Raw genomic sequence first — 20,473 nt, 5'->3', positions numbered from 1 at the left:
AATCCCAAGCATTATAAATAATAAGAGATTCTCAACTAGATTTATCACAGTGAAACTGTCAAAGATAAAAAGATCCTAAAAGTAGTTATAGAAAGGAGCAACAATTAGATACCTTTGCATTAGTGTTATAACATATATTAGAATTTCATTCCTTTTTATGGCTGAATAATATTCCATTGTATGAATATACCATATTTTGTTTATTTTTTGATGGATACTTGGGTTGTTTCTACCTCTGTCTATTGTGAACAATGCCTCTGAACATTTATGTACAAGTATCTGAGTCCCTGCTTTCAATTCTTTTGGAAGTCTGTTTACTTTTAATATGCTCTTCTTCCACAAGCTTAACGTTGTTGGATGAAAGCCAAAGGATGTTTTATTTCTACAGTCCCTCTTTCATAAATGCTGCAGGCTCTTACTCAGCCATCTGTAGTCACCAGGAATTCTGTATAGTAATCAGATGTAGGCAGCAGTTTTGTACTGACAAATGTGTTTTTAATTTGCCAAAAACTCTGACATTTATGTATCTAACTTATTTTAATCTGTTACTTCTTCCCTGGGCCAACATATCAGTGATAAGATAGGCAGTGAACTTCAAATAATGCTTAAAAGAAATTTATATCTACCTCTTGGTCTTTAAGATCCCCATTTCTGGAATAAGACAGTTTTATCTCAAAGAAGTAAATATCGTTCCTCCTGCTCTAGGATCAAAATTACTATAGGAGGCTGAATAATTGCCTTAAAGATACCAGGTCCTAATCCTGAGAACCTGGAAATTTGCTTTATTTGGAAAAAGGGCCTTTACAGATGTTATTACATTAAGGATCTTGAGATAGGGAGATTATCCTGGATTATCCAGGTGGACCCTAAATACAATCACAAGTGTTCTTATAAAAGAGAGGCAGAAGGAGTGTTGACAGGCAGAAGGGGAGAAGGCAGTGTGACCACTAAGGCAGAGATTGAAGTGATGTAGCCATGGAAGGCCAGCAGCCCCCAGAAGTTGGAAGAGGCAAGGAACAGATTCTTCCCTAGAGCTTCTAGAGGAAGTGTAGCCCTTTGATTTTGGCCCAGTGTTGCTGATTTTGGATTTCTGATCTCTGGAACTGTGAGAGAATAAATTTCTGTTGTTTTAGGCTACCAATAAGTTTTTTGGCAATTTGTTATAGCAGCCACAGGAAACTAATACAATTATAAAAATAATTTTAATTGCAAAGGTAATTTTCAACTATTGGAAGTAGACATAGTACTTTGTGGCCAGATTATTATGTTTTACACATACAAATTTCCAGTGAGGTTGTGAATCAGGGTAAGATTTTATTGATGCTCTGAAAGAAAACTGTTCCTCACTAGTGAGGTTAATTAACTTTTTATGGGCATTGTTTTTTTTTTTTTTTTAATTTTTTAAATGTTTGTTTATTTTTTGAGAGAGAGAGAGAGAGCATGAGCAGGGAAGGGGCAGAGAGAGAGGGAGACACAAAAACCAAAGCAGTCTCCAGGCTCTGAGCTGTCAGCCCAGAGCCTGACGTGGGGCTCAGACTCATGAGCCGTGAGATTATGACCTGAGCCAAAGTCAGAAACTTAACCAACTGAGTCACCCAGGCGCCCCATTTATGGGCATGGTTTTATAAACCTCCACCTAAGTCCATAATGGTTCAAAATTATAATTAGCCAAAATAATGATTTAACCTGTTTTACTTTAAATCTTATGATTAAGTAACTAAATTCATTGAGAGAAATATAAGAAAGCCTTTCTGTTTTTCAGAATGAGGGTTATTGAAAATAATTCCTCACAAATTCAATTGCAAATAGACCAAATGAAGCAACTTAGGGCAGAGTATGACGCAAAAGAAGCAAAATATCATACTTTCTCCAAAGATCCTTCAAAACCTATTCCAGGTACTGTATTTTGTTTAAAATATTTAAAATTCCAACTGTTTTCAGTTATTACCTATTACACAAATTAGTATATATGTGCTGCAGTGTGTATATCTTGAAGTGTACCAGGACTTCAGCCAGACTTTACAAACACCTTTCGACAGGACTCCAGGTTGATTGACATTGATGTCAGTATTCACTGGTTCTTCATCTTCAGCTAAGTCACATTTTAAGAAACTTTGGAGTATATCCTGGAATTCATCAGGAGTTGACAAGTTTTTATGATGAATGGATAGAAGAATTGCAAATATTCATCCTGAAGAAAAGGACGACTTTGAGAATAGATAACTGTATTAAAAACTTTTAAGGGTTTCAACCAGTGTTTATCCAGAGGCAGAGTCCATTGGTGGAAATTTTAGGAAGTCACTCTGGTTTCAGTAGAAGAAGCTATGTCTTGAAGACAATGAGCTGCTCCATAACACAGCATTTCACCTGAGTTTGGTTGATCATCCTGTGTTTGGTGGAAGCAGGGACTAGATTCACTTCAAATATAAAATTATGATTATCAAATTACAAATAAGGTACATATGAATAAGGAGAGAATAAGTCAAATTGATTAAATGCTGAGAGGATTCAGGGTAAGGGAATGATTAAAAATTGAGTAGCATTAATCCAGGGGAGTTTCTGGGAGAGAATTTTGAGGTATGCCTTTTAAAGGCAACAATTGGGGGCGCCTGGGTAGCTCAGTCAGTTAAGCATCCGACTCTTGATTTAAGCTAGGGTTGGAATCTCACAGTTCATGAGTTCGACCCCCAAGTTAGGCTCTGCACTGACAGCTCAGAACCTTCTTGGGATTCTCTCTCTCCCTCTCCCTCTCCCCACCCCCTCAAAAATAAACATTAAAAAAATAATAATAATAATAAGGTAACAATTGGCCTGAATAAGGGAATCATTTTAAGTATGTGTGAGTGGGTTGTTAAGAATAACGAATACAGGGGGCAATGAGGAAGAGAGGAGTGAAGGTTTAGCAAATGTTATAAGCTTTGCATTGGAAAGAATAAACATTACCCTGGGGCTTACTATAGTAGATGAATGAAAGATTTGGCTAGAGAGAAATCTTCGGACAAAAATCCTGACTTGTTAGGCAGAAACTCTTAGTGGTATTGAGTCGCATTGATATTTAAGAGGCTTGCAAGGTGTGTCAATGAGGTCATTAAAACTTTTTAAGATACTCAGGTTTGGACAATCAGTCTTCATTGATGATATGTTTAAAACTGCTACACATTTAAAATTGTATGCTAATTCTGTTTATGTTCTGTAAGTTATAAGTTCATGCTATCATTTTTTAATTATTTCATAACATAGTAAACTGATTTATTTTGGTAAAACTTGCTGTTTGAGCACTAGTTACCCCGCATGGTTTGGCTTGTTTGATTTGTTCCCTTTTCCCTAGGCATGACTCTCCAAGAATCCGTCAGTTTAGATGCTCTCACTAAGTACCTGAAACATCTTGAAGATAAATATGCCGAAATTAAACAGGTTATGTTGAAAAAATATGTACCAGTTCAGAGGAAGGCAGATTTAGATGAGGAAATGATGGTGACATTAAAACGGAGAGATTTAGCTGAAAATTTAAACAAAGAATTACAGTTTCGGTATGAAGATTGCTTGTATATTTTTTAAGTTTGAAGCTTTTATTTATGTTTATTCTAATATTGTATTTGATTTTAGGTTCAGTGTTTTGATTTTTTTTCTTTGTAGTCATCAAAGACTGCAGATTATTTCAAATGCACTTACTTCATGGGTAAAATCTGATATGAGCAGCTCATTTCAAGATTTCGTGGAGCAAATTCAGAAAACTAAAGATTTACATGGTAATTTATCTGTATTTTTTAATTACCAAAAATAATGGAAAACATCATCTTTTCCCCCAGAAAGCTAAAGGGTGATGACTTTTCTAGGCTAAGTTTGAAGAAATAAAAAATGTACTTACTTCTGTTAGCTCTCTATTACCCTATGGGCTTTTTCCTTCAACAGCTAACACATAATTGGTAAACAGAGGATGTGGTAAGCCAAAGGGAGAAAGCTAAAAATGTACCTGATAATAAAGGAGAGAGGGACAGGGAGGCCACTTATTTTAAGAAGAGGTTGGTGCTGGGGACACCTGGGTGGCTCAGTCGGTTAAGTGTCTGACTTCAGCTTAGGTCATGATCTCACGGTTTGTGGGTTTGAGCCTGGCATCAGGCTTTGTGCTGACAGCTGGGAGCCTGGAACCTGCTTCCTTGCTTGCCCCTTCCTTGCTCACACTCTGTCTCTCTCTCTCCAAAAATAAATAAACATTAAAAAATTAAAAAAAAAAAAAAAAAGAGGTTGGTGCTGTTGGGGCACCTGGGTGGCTTAGTCAGTTAATAGTCTGACTTAGGGCACCTGAGTGGCTCAGTTGGTTGAGCGTCCAACTTTGGCTCAGGTCATGATCTCACAGTTCTTGAGTTCCAGCCCTGAATTGGGCTCTGTGCTGACAGCTCAGAGCCTGGAGCCTGCTTCAGATTCCGTGTCTCCCTCTCTATCTGCTCCCCCCCTCCCCCCCACTATGTCTCTCTGTCTCTAAAAAATGAATACATATTTTAAAAAATAAAAATAAATAAATGAACATTAAAAAACTTAAATAGTCTGACTTGATTTCAGCTCAGATCACAATCTCATGGTTTGTGAGTTTGAGCCCACCTTGGGCTCCACGCTGATGGTGCAGAGCCTGCTTGGCATTTTCTCTCTCTCCCCCTGTCTCTGCCCCTCCCTCTCTTTCTCTCTCTCAAAAATAAATAAACTTTAAGAAAAATACCCCAAAAGATGAGTTAATTAGAAAAAGAAAAAGAGGTTGGTGCTGTTAGAAACCATAGCATTAAGTTGCTGACATTTTCTATTGATTGATCTTAAATATTCTGTGGTATTTTCAATATTTACAGGTGACCAAGGCATTATTGAGGAACTGCTTGAAGATGATCCAGGCAAGGCAAAAGAAGCTGAAATTTTGCTTTCCTACATTGAAAGGCAAATATTAAATAAATAATTTTAAAAATATCTACATCCAACATGGGGCTTGAACTCACGACCCAAGATCAAGAGTTGTATGTTCTTCTAAATGAGCCACCCAGGCACCCTATGAAAGACAAATTATTTTAAAAGCTTTGGTTTTCCTTGTGAAAATGTTATCACGTTTATGTAATATTTATTTATTTATTAAGTAAATACTTAATATTTATTAAATGTATAGCACTTATTTAGCATCCTGATGAGTTATAGTCTCTAGATTTTGTATTTTTACAGTTTTACTCTACTAAACAAATTAGAAAATAAACTAGAATTAAAAAAATTCTTTATGTAAAAAATATTAGGTTGGTAGTGTAGGAAATTTTTCAGAGGATATAGGTGACTTGAGTGTTGATTTAAATTTTATGTATACTGTATTTTTTTTTGCATTTCCTAACAATCAGTCTGATGTTAACAAAAATTTTTTGAGAATGTCTTCTTGAGTCAGATTATCCTAACCAATTTAGTCATTTTTTTCCCTCATCATTTCCATCCTATGATGTTTTAAAAAGGTATATTTCGGGGCGCCTGGGTGGCGCAGTCAGTTAAGCGTCCGACTTCAGCCAGGTCATGATCTCGCGGTCCGTGTGTTCGAGCCCTGCGTCAGGCTCTGGGCTGATGGCTCAGAGCCTGGACCCTGTTTCTGATTCTGTGTCTCCCTCTCTCTCTGCCCCTCCCCCGTTCATGCTCTGTCTCTCTCTGTCCCAAAAATAAATAAACGTTCAAAAAAAAGAAAATTTAAAAAAATAAAAAGGTATATTTCTCCCTCGTACTTAAGTTATTATATAGTGCATAATAGAGGCTTAAGGAGATCTAAGACTTTATTCTTTAAGAGGTTAATTCATAGCATGTGAGGCCAGTATGTAAGGAACATATGTAATATTCCTAGTTTCATATGTTAAATAATTTTTAATTGTCCTATTGATGTGGTACAAAGAAGGGGCAAAGATCATTTTGGGACAGCACCAAAGCCTGTTTTATTTCCTTACACTGTATGCTTCTTCAAGTCTACCAGCTTTAGACATGAGTGAAGAAACTTTGTTGAGGCTAAAAGTTTTATGTATTTTGCTCATTAGTATGACTTTGGTCTTTCTCCTCTAGGGTTTCAAATTCATTTGCAACACTGTAAATCCTGTTTGCCATAGTTTTGTTAATTGTGGGGTAAGGATTGGTTTGAAGACATTTTACCCTAGGAAGAGGAGTAGAGGCTTAAGTTATCTGAACTATTATTTTTCTTCTTGTGTTAGTCTCATATTTTATTGGGAGTCTGATTCGTGGCAGAGCAACATAAGCTTCACCTCTTGATCTCCAGTTCTGCAGCTATTGTGTTTCAATTACTATTTCCCCTACGTTGAGTCTCTAAGCAGATTGCCCTTCTTTTCCCAATATCTCTTCGTCTAGAGACAACACGAGAGAAAAAAATCTGAGCCCATTGTAAATTCAGTTCAAGTTCTTTCCGTTTTCTGTGTCTTGCAATAAGTACTATAGGAATAAAGTACAGGGTAAGGTTCAAAGGCTGTAAAAAATGACAGAATATTACAGAAAGAAGTGAAAGGGCATCTTTCAGAATGAATGAACGTAGTTATAGTTTTTCTATATTACTGTGTTTAGTCTGTTATAGATATTTCTAATCATTTCTTTTTTGTGTGTACTATTTATTATAATATATAACAAAATTCAATGGTTGTAGGTTCAATGAATTAATGTTGCTTGGTGAATATGAAAAGGCAGCTTGTTTTGCAGCCCACAGTCCTAGAAGAATTCTTCAAAACATTGGGACAGTGAATAAATTTAAGGGTAAGCACTTTTCTTTGAACCTTATGTATGTATGCAAATTGCATTTTTTTACCTTGATAGAATGGAAAGAGTTTTGAAGTGGGGACTAAAGAGCTAGGCTTCCAGCCCTATCGCTTCCATTTACTGTTTTTTTAGCTGTCACATTGAAGAATATGATTAGTTTTTCTAAATTAAATGAGAAAATATTTCAAGTATACAGAAAAGTATGAAGAAATATACAACAGCCATGTACTCACTATCAAGATTTAGTAAATGTTAATATTTTGTCAAATTTGCTCTAATTCCTTTTAAGACAGCTTTGTTGTTATAAATTGACATATACACAACACATTGTACATATTTATAGTACACAATTTGATAAGTTTTGACATTTGTATCACCCAAAAGTTCCCTCATTGCTCTCACCTATCCCTCTCTGATTCATCCTCACCCCTCCCATCTCCTTCTATCTGGCCACTTCCCCTTAGTGGCAACTGTTAGTCTGCTTTCAGTCACTGTAGATTAATTTGCATTTCCTAGAATTTTATATAAATGGAATTACAATAGTATGTGATCTTTTTGACTGACTTCTTACATTCAGCATTATTATTTTGAAATTCATCCATATGTTGTGTCTATCAATAGTTCATTCCTTTTTATTGTTGAGTAGTATTCCATTGGGTGAATACAAATCCTTTATCAGATATATGATTTAAAAATATTTTCTCCCAGTCTGTGGTTTGTCTGTTCAGTCTTTTGGAAGTATCTTTTTAAGACAAGTTGTTTTTTTAGGTTGATTTATTTATTTTTGAGAGAGAGCACACGTGCACACGTGAAAGAGAGAGAGAGGGAGAGAACAGGAGTAGGGGAGGGGCAGAGAGAGGGAGAGAGAAAATCCCAAGCAGGCTCTACACTGTCAGTGCAGAGCTGGACATGGGGCTCAATCATACGAATAGTGAGATCATGACCTGAGCAGAAATCAAGAGTTGTATGCTTAACTGAGTGAGCCATTGTATTAAATTTTGTTGAAATCCAATTTGTGATTTTTTTTTCTTTTATGGATCATGCCTTTAGTGTTATACATAAGAAATCTGTGTCTAATCTTCAGCTTTTAACTCCTATTATTTTTTTTGATTTTATGGTTTTAGGTTTACATTATGATTAAGTTTGAGTTAATTTTAATATGTGATGTAACATATGGGTCAAAGTATTTTTTTGGCCTATAACTATCCAATTGTTCCCGGATAGTTGACTTTTTCCACGTAACTGCTTTCATACCTTTGTTGAAAATCAATTGTCTGTATACTTTTAGGTCTAATCTGTTTTGTTGATCTATTTGTTTATCTTGATGCTAAGACTACACTGTCTTGATTACTATTGCTTTATAGTAAGTGTTGAAGTCACAGAGAGTGTTAGACTTTAACCTCTGTTTTTCTTTATCAAATTTAATTTGGCTATTCTGGTTCTTTCATGTTTCTATTTAAATATTTAGAATCAGATTGTAAACTTCACAAAACATTTGCTGGGGATTGCATTTAATCTATAGATCAACTTCAGGGGAATAGACACTGAACAATATTAGTTATTTGGTTCAATGAACCTATAAACTTGGTATATGTCTCCATTTATTTAGTCTTCAAAACTTTCTTTCATCAGTATTTTGTAATTTTCAGTTTTCAGGTCTTTTTTTAACATTGAAAATTTTAGTATTTTACTTAAAAATTTTCAGATATCCATGGGGCGCCTGGGTGGCTCAATCGGTTGAGTGTCCGACTCTTGATTTCAGTTCGGGTCTTGATCCCAGGGTCATGGGACGACCCTGCATCAGGCTCTGTGTTGAATATGGAGGCTGCTTGAGATTCTTTCTCTCTCTCTCTTTCTCTCTCTGCCCCTCTCCCCCACTTGCACTTTCTCTCTCTAAAATTTAAAAAAAAAAAAAAAAAAAAAGTCAGGCGTCTTACAAATACCCAGGTACTCTTTCTTTGGATGTGTTCTGAAATTGGTGAAGTCAAAAGTGATATTAGTACATTCCTAAGGTTTTTTTCTCTTCTCCCCTTGACTGGATCTGTTCAAAGTATGGGTTATAAGTTTTAGTAGAAATCAAAGCTTGCAATTAATACCCAAATAGGTGTAATTACCAGCAAAATTGGAAAACAGCCAACTTTTATTACTTTTCTAGGCATGTGGATCTTATGCTGAGAAATTCACCAATATTAAGAAAAAAAGAGAAATTCACCAATATTAGACAGGTGGCACTTAACTGAGTATTGCTCAGAATTAAAAAAGTCCTTTTAGGGGTGCCTTGGTGGCTCAGTTGGTTAAGCTTCTGACTTTGGCTCAGGTCATGATCTCACGGTTCTTGAGTTTGAGACCTGTGTCAGGCTCTGTGCTGACAGCTCAGAGCCTGGAGCCTGCTTCAGATTCGGTGTGTCCCTCTCTCTCTGCCTCTCCCCTGCTCACACTCTGTCTTAAAAATGAATAAATGTTAAAAAAAATTTTTTTTTAAATCCTTTTATTTTAAAACTAAACTGTTTTTAAAAGATGAGACGCTCAGAAGGAAATACGGAGGTATAAATACAGGAGAGATATACTCAATGGAGCTTATAGATACAGATAATTTTTCTAATTATTTTCATTTTAAATGGAAATTTTTGATGTCAAATATATACAGATTGTTTTTATAAAAATTTCCCAAAAAGCCCTTTAAATTCAACAGTTTGAAAAAAATGTTCTTTTATGTTTATCAGAACACAAAAAATTTGTTGCCATATACATAATGCATATGATCATATGTATTTACAGAGATTGCTTGATTGTGAATTGTGTGTAAATGGCCCATCTTATATTTTTGCATGCACAGTTTTCAATATTTTATCCCAGTGGATGTTACAGTGTAATTTTATAGTTTTTATTCAGTGAACTCAAAGTCAAGAAACCATTCCAACAATTATTTACAATTTGATAACTGATTATGAGGTCATGTTACCATGCAGAAGTGAATGATGACATTCTGCATTTTGGGTATTAAACTTAATTTTATGAGTCTGAGGTTTAAATTGGTGTTTATAAAAGTAGCCAAAGCCTAAATGTAATGATAGAAGAGGTTTCTACCATAGAGCCTTTGTAGTTTTGTAAGGGACACAGGAACAAAAAAAATTACATGATTTTTTAATCTGTGTTTAGGTCTTGTACATCTTTTGTCAGATTTATTTTTAAATATTTTATATTTTTTATATTATTATAATTTTTATTTCACATTCCAAAGTTGTTTGTTGCTAGTATATAGAAATACAATTGACTTTTGTGTATTGATCATGTATTCTGTGACATCTTTAAACTTATTTATTAGTTCTAATACTTTTATTGTATATTCCTAGAATTTCTACATAGATAATCACGTCATCAGTTAAGAAAGAGTTCTACTTCTTCCTTTCCAGTATGGATGCCTATTATTTCTTTTACTTGCCTTATTGCACTGGCTCTTCCATTACAGTGTTGAATAGAAGTGGTGAGAGCAGATATTATTGCCTTGTTTTTGATCTTAGAGATAAAGTATTTAGCTTTTCATCATATTAGCTGTAGATTTTTCAACGTTGATGAAATTCCTCTCTATGGTTGGTGAGAATTTTATCAGGGATGAATGTTAGATTTGCTAAATACTTTTTTTACATTTATTGAAATGATTGTGTGGTTTTTGTCCTTTAGCCTATTAATATAACTTACTGCGTTCCTGGAGAAAACTCCATGTTTTTGAATAATTTTACTATAACTACAGGGTTGTGTAACATTGCCATAACTTAATTTTAGAACATTTTCATCCTTCCAAAAATAAATTTTGAACCATTAACTCCTCATTTTCTACCTCCTGCTCCCTCTCCAAACCCTAGGTAACCACTAATCCACTTGCTGTCTGTATGGATTTCCTTATTCTGGACCTTTCATGTGAATAGGATCTTGCAAAACATGTTTTTTTGTGATTGACTTCTTTCCCTTAGCATAATGTTTTTGAGGTTCGTTCTTGCTGAACATGAATATTCCATTGCAGGATATATACTGCATTTTGTTCATCCATTTGCCAGTTGATAGTAATTTGGGTTGTTTTTACTTTTTGGCTATTGTGAATAATGCAGCTATGAATATTTGTGTACAAATTTTTATGTAGACATTTGTTTTTATTTCTCTTGGGTAAATTCCTAGGAGGGGAATGGATGGCTCTATGGTAACTTTGTGTTAACGCTTTTAGGAACTGCTAAACTATTTGCACTATTTTTCATTCCTATCAACAATATATGAGGATTTCAATTTCTTCACATCCTTACCAGCACTTATTAATGTCTGTCTTTTTGATTATAGCCTTGCTAAACCATGTGAAGTATCTTATTGTGGATTTATTTGTTTAATTAAAAAAATTAATTCCAGATAGTTAACAAAATTGTTATATATTAATTTTGAGTGTACAATATAATGATTCAACAATTCTATGTATTACTCAATGCTCATCAAGATAAGTGTTCTCATTGTGTTTTTTTTTTAATGTTTTTTTTAAATTTATTTTTGAGACAGAGCGTGAGCAGGGGAGGGGCAGAGAGAGGGGGAGACACAGAATCTGAAGCAGGTTCCAGGCTCTGAGCTGTCAGCACAGAGCCCGACGCGGGGCTTGAACTCACGGAGTGTGAGATCATGACCTGAGCTGAAGTCAGACGCTAAACTGACTGAGCCAGGCAGGCGCCCCTCTGATTGTGGTTTTGATTTGCATATCTGTAATGACTAACAGTGTTGGCGTCTTTTCATGTGCCTATTGGCCATTTATTTATCTTTGGAGAAATGTCTACTGTTTGCCCATTTTAAAATTATGTTATTTGTGTTTTTATTATTGAGTTGTGAGAGTTCTTTTTATATTCTGGATAAAAATCTCATATCAGACAGATGATGTGCAAATATGTTCTTCCAATCTGTGGATTTTCTTTTCACTTTCTTGATGGTGGCTTTTGAAGCACAAAAGTTTTTAATTTTGATGGGGACTAATTTACCTTCTTCTCTTCTATGGCTGTGCTTTTGTTGTATCTAAGAAATCTTTGCCTAACTTAAGATCATGTGTTTTCTTCTAAGAGTTTTATGCATTTAGGTCTGTGATCTACTTTGAGTTAATTTTTGTGTATGGTGTGAGATAATGGTCCAGATTCATTCTTTTGCATATAGATATCTAGTTATCCCAGCACCCATTTGTTGAAAAGACTGTTCTGTATCCACTGAATTGTTTGGCCCCTTTGTCAAAAATCAATTGACCATAAATGTTTAGAGTTTATTTATAGACTCTTAATTCTGTTATATTTCTCTAGATATCCATCCTATGTCAGTATCATACTATTTTGATTACTGTAGCTTTGTAGTAGGTTTTGAAAATAGAAATGTGACTCCATGTTTCTTTTGATTAGTATTAGCATGGTATATTTTTTCCCATATTCTTACTTTTGATCTATTTGTATCTTTGTATTTAAAGTCATTGTCTTCTACATGTACCCCAATGTTTATAATAGCATTATCAACAATAGCCAAACTATGGAAAGAGCCCAAATGTCCATCAACTGATGTGGTATATACATACACAGTTGAATATTACTCAGCTATCAAAAAGAATGGAATCTTGCCATTTGCAGTGATGTGGATGGAGCTAGAGTGTATCATGCTAAGTGAAATAAGAGAAAAATACCATATGATTTCACTCATGTGGAATTTAAGAAACAAAACAGATGAACATGGGGGAAGGGATAAAAAAGAGAGGGAAGCAAACCATGAGACTCTTTACTATAGAGAACAAACTGAGGGTTGTTGGAGGGAGGTGGGCAGGGGATGGGCTAAATTGGTGATGGGTATTAAGGAGGGCACTTCTTGTGATGAGCACTGGGTGTTATTTGTAAGTGATGAATCACTAAATTCTACACCTGAAACCATTTTTACCATATGTGTTAACTACCTAGAATTTAAAATAATAACTTGAAATAAAAATAAACAGACCAATAAATAAAGTAAGTGTCTTCTAGGCAACATATACTTGGATTCTACTTTTTTTATACACTCTGACAATCTTTGCCTTTCAATTGGAGTGTTTAGATCACTTATATTTAAGGTGATTGTTGACATGGTTGAGTTTTATTTGTTTTCTGTTTTTCTTATCTCTTCTTTGTTACTGTTTTTCCCTCTTTTTCTGCCTTCTTTTGGATTAGTTGAATTTTTTCATGATTCCATTTTTCTCCTTTGCTCATTATAAGCTGTAACTCCTTGTTGTTTTATTTTGGCTGTTGCTTTAAGGTTTATAGATCATAACTTTTACTTCTTATACTCTACCCTTATGTGATGTTATACCACTTTATGTATTATATAAAACAGTATGCTTCTAAATACTTACATTCATAGGATATACCATTTCTGGTCTTTATTCCTTCGTGTAGATTCATATTTCTATCTGATATTATTTTCCTTCTGCTTGAAAGACTACTTTTAACATCTCTTACAGTGGTCTGCTGGTGGTATATTCTTTGAACTTTTAAAAGTTCCATGTGGAGGCTCTTAGGGAGATTACATTGCATATTTCTCTCCTACCTTCTAGGTGGCTATTGGCAACTTTTGGCATTCCTTGGTTAGAGACACATCATTCTAATCTCTGCCTCTGTTTTCATATAGCATGTAATATTTAGTTATTACCCACAATGAAAGTTTAATCCATAAGCATTAGTTAAACATTATCAGTACGTAATTGTAGACTGAAATTTTTTGAAAATGCAAAGAGATGAAAGTAATAATATGAAGTAAGAAAAAGCAAACTGTTACTTAAAGTATTCAACTCAAAACTTTTCTTCTCTCTGTAGCTGTTGGAAAAATTAGAGGAAAGCCTTTTCCATTACTCTTATTTTTTGAGGCCATCTTTAGCACAAGTCATGCATGCAGACGTCCTATTGATGCAGAACTGACCCTGGAAGGAATCCAATGTGGATTATCTGAAAAACGTTTAGATTTAGTTATCAATTGGGTCACTCAGGAAAGGTAAGCAAAATTAAGCTTTTGACTTAATTTTGGTATATGGTTAATGAGGTTGTTCTCAAGATTTCAGTAGTTTTTTATCAGCACATTATCCTGAACAATTAATCCTTCAGAGACGATTTACTAAACATTCATGGAGTAATGGGGCCTAGTCACATAAACCCAGATCAGGAGTTGAGTAATAGTGGTTCATGGGATTATTCATGACCCATGAGTTCATCAGTCAGGACAGAAAAGGATTTATCAGTATCATGCTACTGAGAGGGATAAGGCAGGAACTTGGATCCAGAGAGGTTATGGTTACATGTGAAGGATATACCTAGGAGAAAACTTATAAGCAGGATGGATGTGGACCCATGTTGCATTTAGAATATATAAACCAGGGGCGCCTGGGTGGCTCAGTCCATTAAGCATCCAACTCTTTTGATCTTGGCTCAGGTCATGACATCCTGGTTCATGGGATTGATCCTGGTGTTGGGCTTCATGGTGAATGTGGAGCCTACTTGAGATTCTCTCTCCCTTTCTCTCTGCCCCTCCCCATCCCTCTCTTTGTCTCTCTCTCTTTCAAAATAAATAAACATTAAAAAAAAATAAAAAAGAACATATACACCAGCAAGGACAGGCAGGAAATGCTTCTTGGAGTTGGATTTCAGTATAGGTAGGCAGATTTGTACTAGAGCTCCCTTAGGTTGGATTCCTATAACCAAAGCTTCAGACATGATTGATAGAAGGTGGGCTTCTCAAGAAAACCCTATAAGGGAGTGAGTGAAGCAAAATAGGAAAGAGTGTGTGTATGTTCAGGAAGCCAAGAAAGGTTGTGATCTTAGGCAAGTTCTAATCTTGGTCTTATTTGTAGAGGGATGGCTCTGGAGCATAAACCACACCAAAGAGCTGCCCCCTTTGAGGCAAGAGATCAGTCTTTTGTACCTCTCTGTTAGTCTCTATTAGGGCTATAGGCTGCCTGGATGGGGCATAACTTCCTAGGCCTGGTGGCTCCCATCAGCAAAGGGCAATTTGCTACAGAAGGGAGGGACATGTGAGCCACTGACAGCCAGCACCCAGAGGGGAAGGGTATGCTGTCTCAGTAATGAGGATCCGGGCAGAACATTAAATCAGCATCTACTGTAGTCAACCATTTGCACAACACAAATGTATGTTCTTCTCACTTTAATTTCATTCCATCTAGGCACAACTTCTCTAGGATTCTGTGGTTAAAATTCTGGGGGAAACTTAGAAGGGTTAGTAGAATGAACTACATATAGCCCTTGTCATGACAATTGATCATAGGGCTATAATTTGGTTTTTACACCTTTATGGAGATAGAATTTATGTACAATAATCTCTACATATTTAAAGTGTACAATATGATGAGTTTTTAGAAAGCATTATGGGGATATAACTGACATTATAAATTGCACATATTTATAGTGTACAGTTTGACAAGTTTTGACATATGTATACACCCATGAAATCATCACCACAGTCAAGATAATCAACCTCATTCCAACCCCCACCACCATTTCCAGGTAACCACTGATCTGCTTTCTGTCACCTTAGATGAGGTTTCATTTTCTAGAATTTTATATAAATGGAATTATACATTATGTATTCTTTTTTTCTTGTTCTGCCTCTTTTGCTTTAGTTATTTTGAGATTCATCCACATTAATTATTACTCCTCTTTCTCCTCTATCATCCATTTTATATTCTTCTCACTCTATTGGTCTTAATGGCTTGTCTGGTAGGATGACTGTGGTTTCCATGCCTTTATCAAACCATGATTATTGATTTACCCACTAATAGTTTTTAACTGGCCCGGGACTACTCAGCAATATCCCAGTAGATCATCTACCACCTGTAACAAGCAACCATATACTTAAGATTCCAAAGTAGGCACTTAAGATTCCAAAAGTGCCTACTGAGTCCTGCTAAAGTTGGAGTGTTTATCCAGAGAACACCAATGACTTTAGAATTAGAACAGCTCATCATGAACTGGATTCTGACAGAAACACCAAGCCATGAGGTCAGGTGGGCTCAGAGAGTCCATCTAAAATCAGGTACGGTGAAGATATTGCTCAAGCAGATCCAGAGTACACAAGTTAGCTTCAGGAATAGGTGGCCCAGAACTCATGTCAACTACCACCAACTGACCAACACAACTTCCACAGCTCACACCTAAAGCCTCATGCAGGGGTGGGGGTGACCTAAGACCAGCAGGCAAGGAAGAAAAAAACCCAAACTTGGTTCATGAATGGTTCAGGTTGTGTACAGGTGATGCCAGCTTGTCGCTCCATCTTTTGAAGACATAGTAACATCCTTCAGGATGGAATGTACACTTTAAACTAGTGATGATTGTATAGTATATCTCCAGTACGTAGAATACTTGGGTCTGGGAGATAAAAGAGTGGCTCTGCTCAGCTGATTCCCCAGTAACCCACTTGGTGGAATCAAGGTTCTCTAGAGAAACAGAATCAATAGGATATATATACATACACACACCCATGAAGAAATTGGCTCCTGTGAATATGGAGGCTGATAAGTCTTAAGATCCACAGTCAGCAAGCTAGAGACCCAAGAGAGCTGCCAATGGTGTAAGTTTCAGGCTGCTCAGGACCCAAGAAGAGCCAATGTTTCTTTTTGAGTCCAAAGGTAGGAAAAGACTGATGTCCCAGCTAAGTGGTCAGGCAGGAGGAGTTCCGCTTTATATGAAAGAGGGTCAGCCTTTTTTGTACCCTCCAGGCCATCAACTGATGGGATGAGAGCTATCCACATTCATAGCAATCTGCTTTATTCAGTCTACTGATTCAGATGTTACTCTCTTTCAAATACATCCTCACGGACTCACACAGAATAATATATGACTAAATATCTGGGCACTCTATGAGCCAGTCAGGATGACACAAAATTCTCATGCTTGCAAATTTAGGTTCTGTGAGTCATAGTCAACTTTGGTTATCATGAAAAGGTAAGATTGTTGTTACATAACAAGGCAGAGAGGAATATGTTTGGCCCTCAGGTTCCCTATTCCCTTAAAGAGAGCGTGATAATTGGATTTGAGTGCATGTCATTTACTGATAGACTACTCCTCGAGAAATATTATAAGTGAAGGAGTGAGATGGGATAGGGAAGCGGAAAGAACCAAGCTACGATGTGAACTCAGGTTAAAATCTAGTATTAGCTAGTATTACAGGGGGAGGACTATGGAACATAAATCCTGCCAGAGTTGCTTCTTTTTGAATTATGGTACTGACCTTTTGTATTCCTTACTAATCAGTTGTCAGCTCTACACTACCGGGGGGTTGAAAGATAAGCATAATTTTCTGGGCAAGGTAGCTAGTCAGCTTAGGGCAACAGCTGGGGAAGGCTGTTCTCTGGGGAAGGCAACAGCTGTGAGCTGTTAGTAGTCAGCTGGGGAAGAGTCACTGGTCCAGTAAAGGGGACTAAAACAGTGTCTGCCTATTTATGAAGATCAAGCTACTTTTGCTGGGTCTGGTGGACATGGGTGGGGCTGTGAGTATTGGAAGGCAGAGTGAGGAAAGTCCTGTCATCTGTCTGGTAGCCACAGCCTGCTTATTTTTCAGTCTAAGGACTATGCTTGCTTGGTTCTGGATACATACAGATGTAGGCTACATATTAGAGAGTAGTTACAGTTCTCATATTTAAGAAGTATATCATAAGGGAGATGGAAGGACTAATGTAAGCACTCCCTAAATAACAAATTCATGATTTCTAAATGTCCCAGACTTAAAAATGGCAAGTTTGCATACTAGTGCCTACTGCCACCCATTTCAAATTCACCATTTCCCCTGCATGACACTGGGGAGTCCTAAACTGTCCTAGATTGATGGCACTATTGTTTACCAGTGTAAAGTATCTTTTTCCCACCCCCTCTTGTTATGGCCTTCACTCACTGTTCACGTAATAGTTAATTCTGTTTTAGGAAACTTCTTTGTACATATACCCCTCTTTTTACCCTTTGCCTCTTTCTTTTTCTACCTGGTCCCACCTTCTACGCCCTCTACAGAAAGTACTTGTCAGGGAGCACTGGAAATGGTTCAGACATGAGAGCACCATTAGAAATGGTGTTCATTAACACCTGTTGTCTGGTGCAGAGACACATAAGACAAGATTAATTTCCCCACATATACTGATTGTTCTTGGCCAATTCTACCTCTTAATTATAAGAATTTAAATTCTTCTGCAATTCCTTGACTGCATAAATTTGGAAAATACCACCACTCTTAAGGATCCTGAGATGATATAACAGAATACTGAAGGTAATTCACATTCTTTATTCTTAGCCTCCTTCCTCTGGTCTCTGACTCCAGTGACCTGGCCTCTACCATATGGCTACCTTAAAAAGTTCTACAGTTCTTTCCTTGAAGCCCTGCACAGAGCCAGCCATAAAACAGCCTGGATTATAGACTAATCTTGGCTCTCGTAGTCATTCTTACCGGGGGAAAGTCTAATCACTTGACTCAGAAAGCCTAAACTTAAGAAATGTTTTGTTGGCATTGGCTCTCTAAATTGCAGATATTGCTCCCAGAAGAGGAAAATATCCTCTGAAATATTAACTTGACAAACCCAATCCTACAAAATAACAGTAAATAAATATGATGCATAGATTTAGTGATTGTATATTACCTTTATTTTGGCTTAAAAAAATCTACAATCTGGGGTGCCTGGGTGGCTCAGTCAGTTGAATGTCTGACTTTGGCTCAGGTCATGATCTCAAGGTTTGTGGGTTCAAGCCCCACTTTGGGCTCTGTGCTGACAGCCCAGAGCCTGGAGTCTGCTTTGGATTTTGTGTCTCCCACTCTCTCTCTGCCCTTCCCCAACTTGTGTCTTCTCTCTCTCTCTTTCTTTAAAATAAATAAACATTTAAAAAAATCTATAATCTGGTTTATAATCAAATATACCTTAGTTTCCTAATGGAGTTAAGCACATTATTTATTTATTTATTTATTAGTCATATATATTCTCCAGAGCCAGTCTAGAGATCCACTTTCAGAAGTCTTCTTAGAATTGGAAATAGGGATGGAAGAGCCAAGAAGGAGACTTTGAGAAAACAGAAAGAGGGATGTAATGAGGTGATTAGGGGCAAAACAGGGACAGAGGTTCCCAGGCTCATTTTCCAGTTGGGTACAGGGTGCTTGACTACCTCCCTTTCCCCAGGGCTAGAATCCCTGTTTTTTTTCCCCCCCTTTTTTCTTCAGGGTCAGTTCCATTCTTTTGGGGCTTGACTCTCTTCCTCCCTTTCTTTTTTTAAAAATTTTTTTTTATTTAAAAAAAAATTTTTTTTTAACCTTTATTTATTTTTGAGACAGAGAGAGACAAAGCATGAATGGGGGAGGGTCAGAGCGAGGGAGACACAAAATCCGAAACAGGCTCCAGGCTCCGAGCTTGTCAGCACAGAGCCCAACGCGGAGCTCGAACTCACGGACTGCGAGATCACGACCTGAGCTGAAGTCTGACGCCCAACCCACTGAGCCACCCAGGCGCCCCCTCTTCCTCCCTTTCAATATATATTTTTTAAAAATCATACATCATCCTTTTGGAAAATGACAAACCAGGACAAAGCAACCTTAGTCCTCAGCTCTGCCCTTTTCTCAGGTGGAACCACATCATGTTAGTGATGACCTCTTACAAAAATAAAATAATGGTATTAATAAGAGAAAGAAATACTATAATACTGGTATTATCATCTTGCTCTGGTTATACAGTCACTAAAATGACTGAAATAATTCCTTGTGCAGCCTTCGGAAACATTGTGGCTATAGCTACCAAAACCTATGTTTTGGTACTAAAATGTAAAAGTTAGGTAAATTGCTTATTAAATAATTGATTTATACTCAGAAGCTGCCTTTTGATTTCAGACACACTTCTCTTTGGCCACCCCAATAAACATGGCAGGCTTTATTTACTGAATTTTCAGTAAACACATAGGGATTTCAGGATTTTATTTGAATGTTACTGGTATTTTGTTACATGTGTACAGATATCAATATTATATGATTACTGTTACTCTGTAGCTATTAATTTAAAATAAAACTAAAGCACAATGTCCGGACAACCAGTGATTGGAAGTGATATCTTAAATTATACCCAAATGTGTTTTGGCCTATGCTGATCGTTTCTAGGTGGAGTTAATGTGCAGATGGTTCACTCCAGTTGTGTTTGAAGATGTGCATTAAAATGTGATGACAAGGGAAATTGGGACATCTTAAATCCTTTTTTACCCCTATTGTTTTTTATAATTCTATAACAATTTAGAAAATAACACTTATGTCACACGTTTCTTGCAAACACTTGCAAGATCTGTCACTAATTTTGAGCTAAAATTTGTTGTCACTATCTTTAACCAACATTTAATGAATTCTTACATTCTGCAGGGTTTAAAATCTGTATAACTGCTGAGAACATTGAGATCCTCAATTATAAAATAATTTTTATTTACCTTGTTACTTTAAATTCCACCAGTCTTTTTTAGGAGAGTTTTAACCATGTTTGTAGATTTTTGAAAAAACTTGAGGTCAGTTTCACCAAAATGTCTCCTTCCCCTCCCCCACCACAAAAGAATATATGATTATTTTTGTTTTTGTTAAATCTTGGATATGTTTAATTTCTCCTACATCAATTGTCTATTAACTTGTAATTCTTATAGACCATGGAAAATCCAATTCTACTGTGCTGAATTTT

At 36.3% G+C, this 20,473-nt stretch overlaps 1 protein-coding gene across 16 annotated transcripts in view; it reads left to right on the top strand.

Annotated features, from left to right (window-relative positions):
* Positions 1–20,473, top strand: part of CLHC1 (clathrin heavy chain linker domain containing 1) — a 42,796-nt gene that overhangs the window by 10,947 nt on the left and 11,376 nt on the right. For all 16 annotated transcript variants that reach the window (XM_047851777.1, XM_047851775.1, XM_047851776.1 and 13 more), the window contains 6 exons: positions 1,763–1,896; positions 3,329–3,530; positions 3,637–3,749; positions 4,839–4,923; positions 6,653–6,759; positions 13,605–13,779. In XM_047851777.1, coding sequence (XP_047707733.1) covers positions 1,764–1,896; positions 3,329–3,530; positions 3,637–3,749; positions 4,839–4,923; positions 6,653–6,759; positions 13,605–13,779 — 815 coding nt within the window. In that variant the 5' untranslated portion in view covers position 1,763. The remainder of the gene's footprint in view (positions 1–1,762; positions 1,897–3,328; positions 3,531–3,636; positions 3,750–4,838; positions 4,924–6,652; positions 6,760–13,604; positions 13,780–20,473) is intronic.

The sequence above is a fragment of the Prionailurus viverrinus genome, chromosome A3 (genome assembly GCF_022837055.1).
Source record: "Prionailurus viverrinus isolate Anna chromosome A3, UM_Priviv_1.0, whole genome shotgun sequence".
NCBI classification, from domain to species: domain Eukaryota; kingdom Metazoa; phylum Chordata; class Mammalia; order Carnivora; family Felidae; genus Prionailurus; species Prionailurus viverrinus.
Note: the sequence above shows the minus strand (reverse complement) of the source record. Positions and strands in the feature narration are given on the sequence as shown.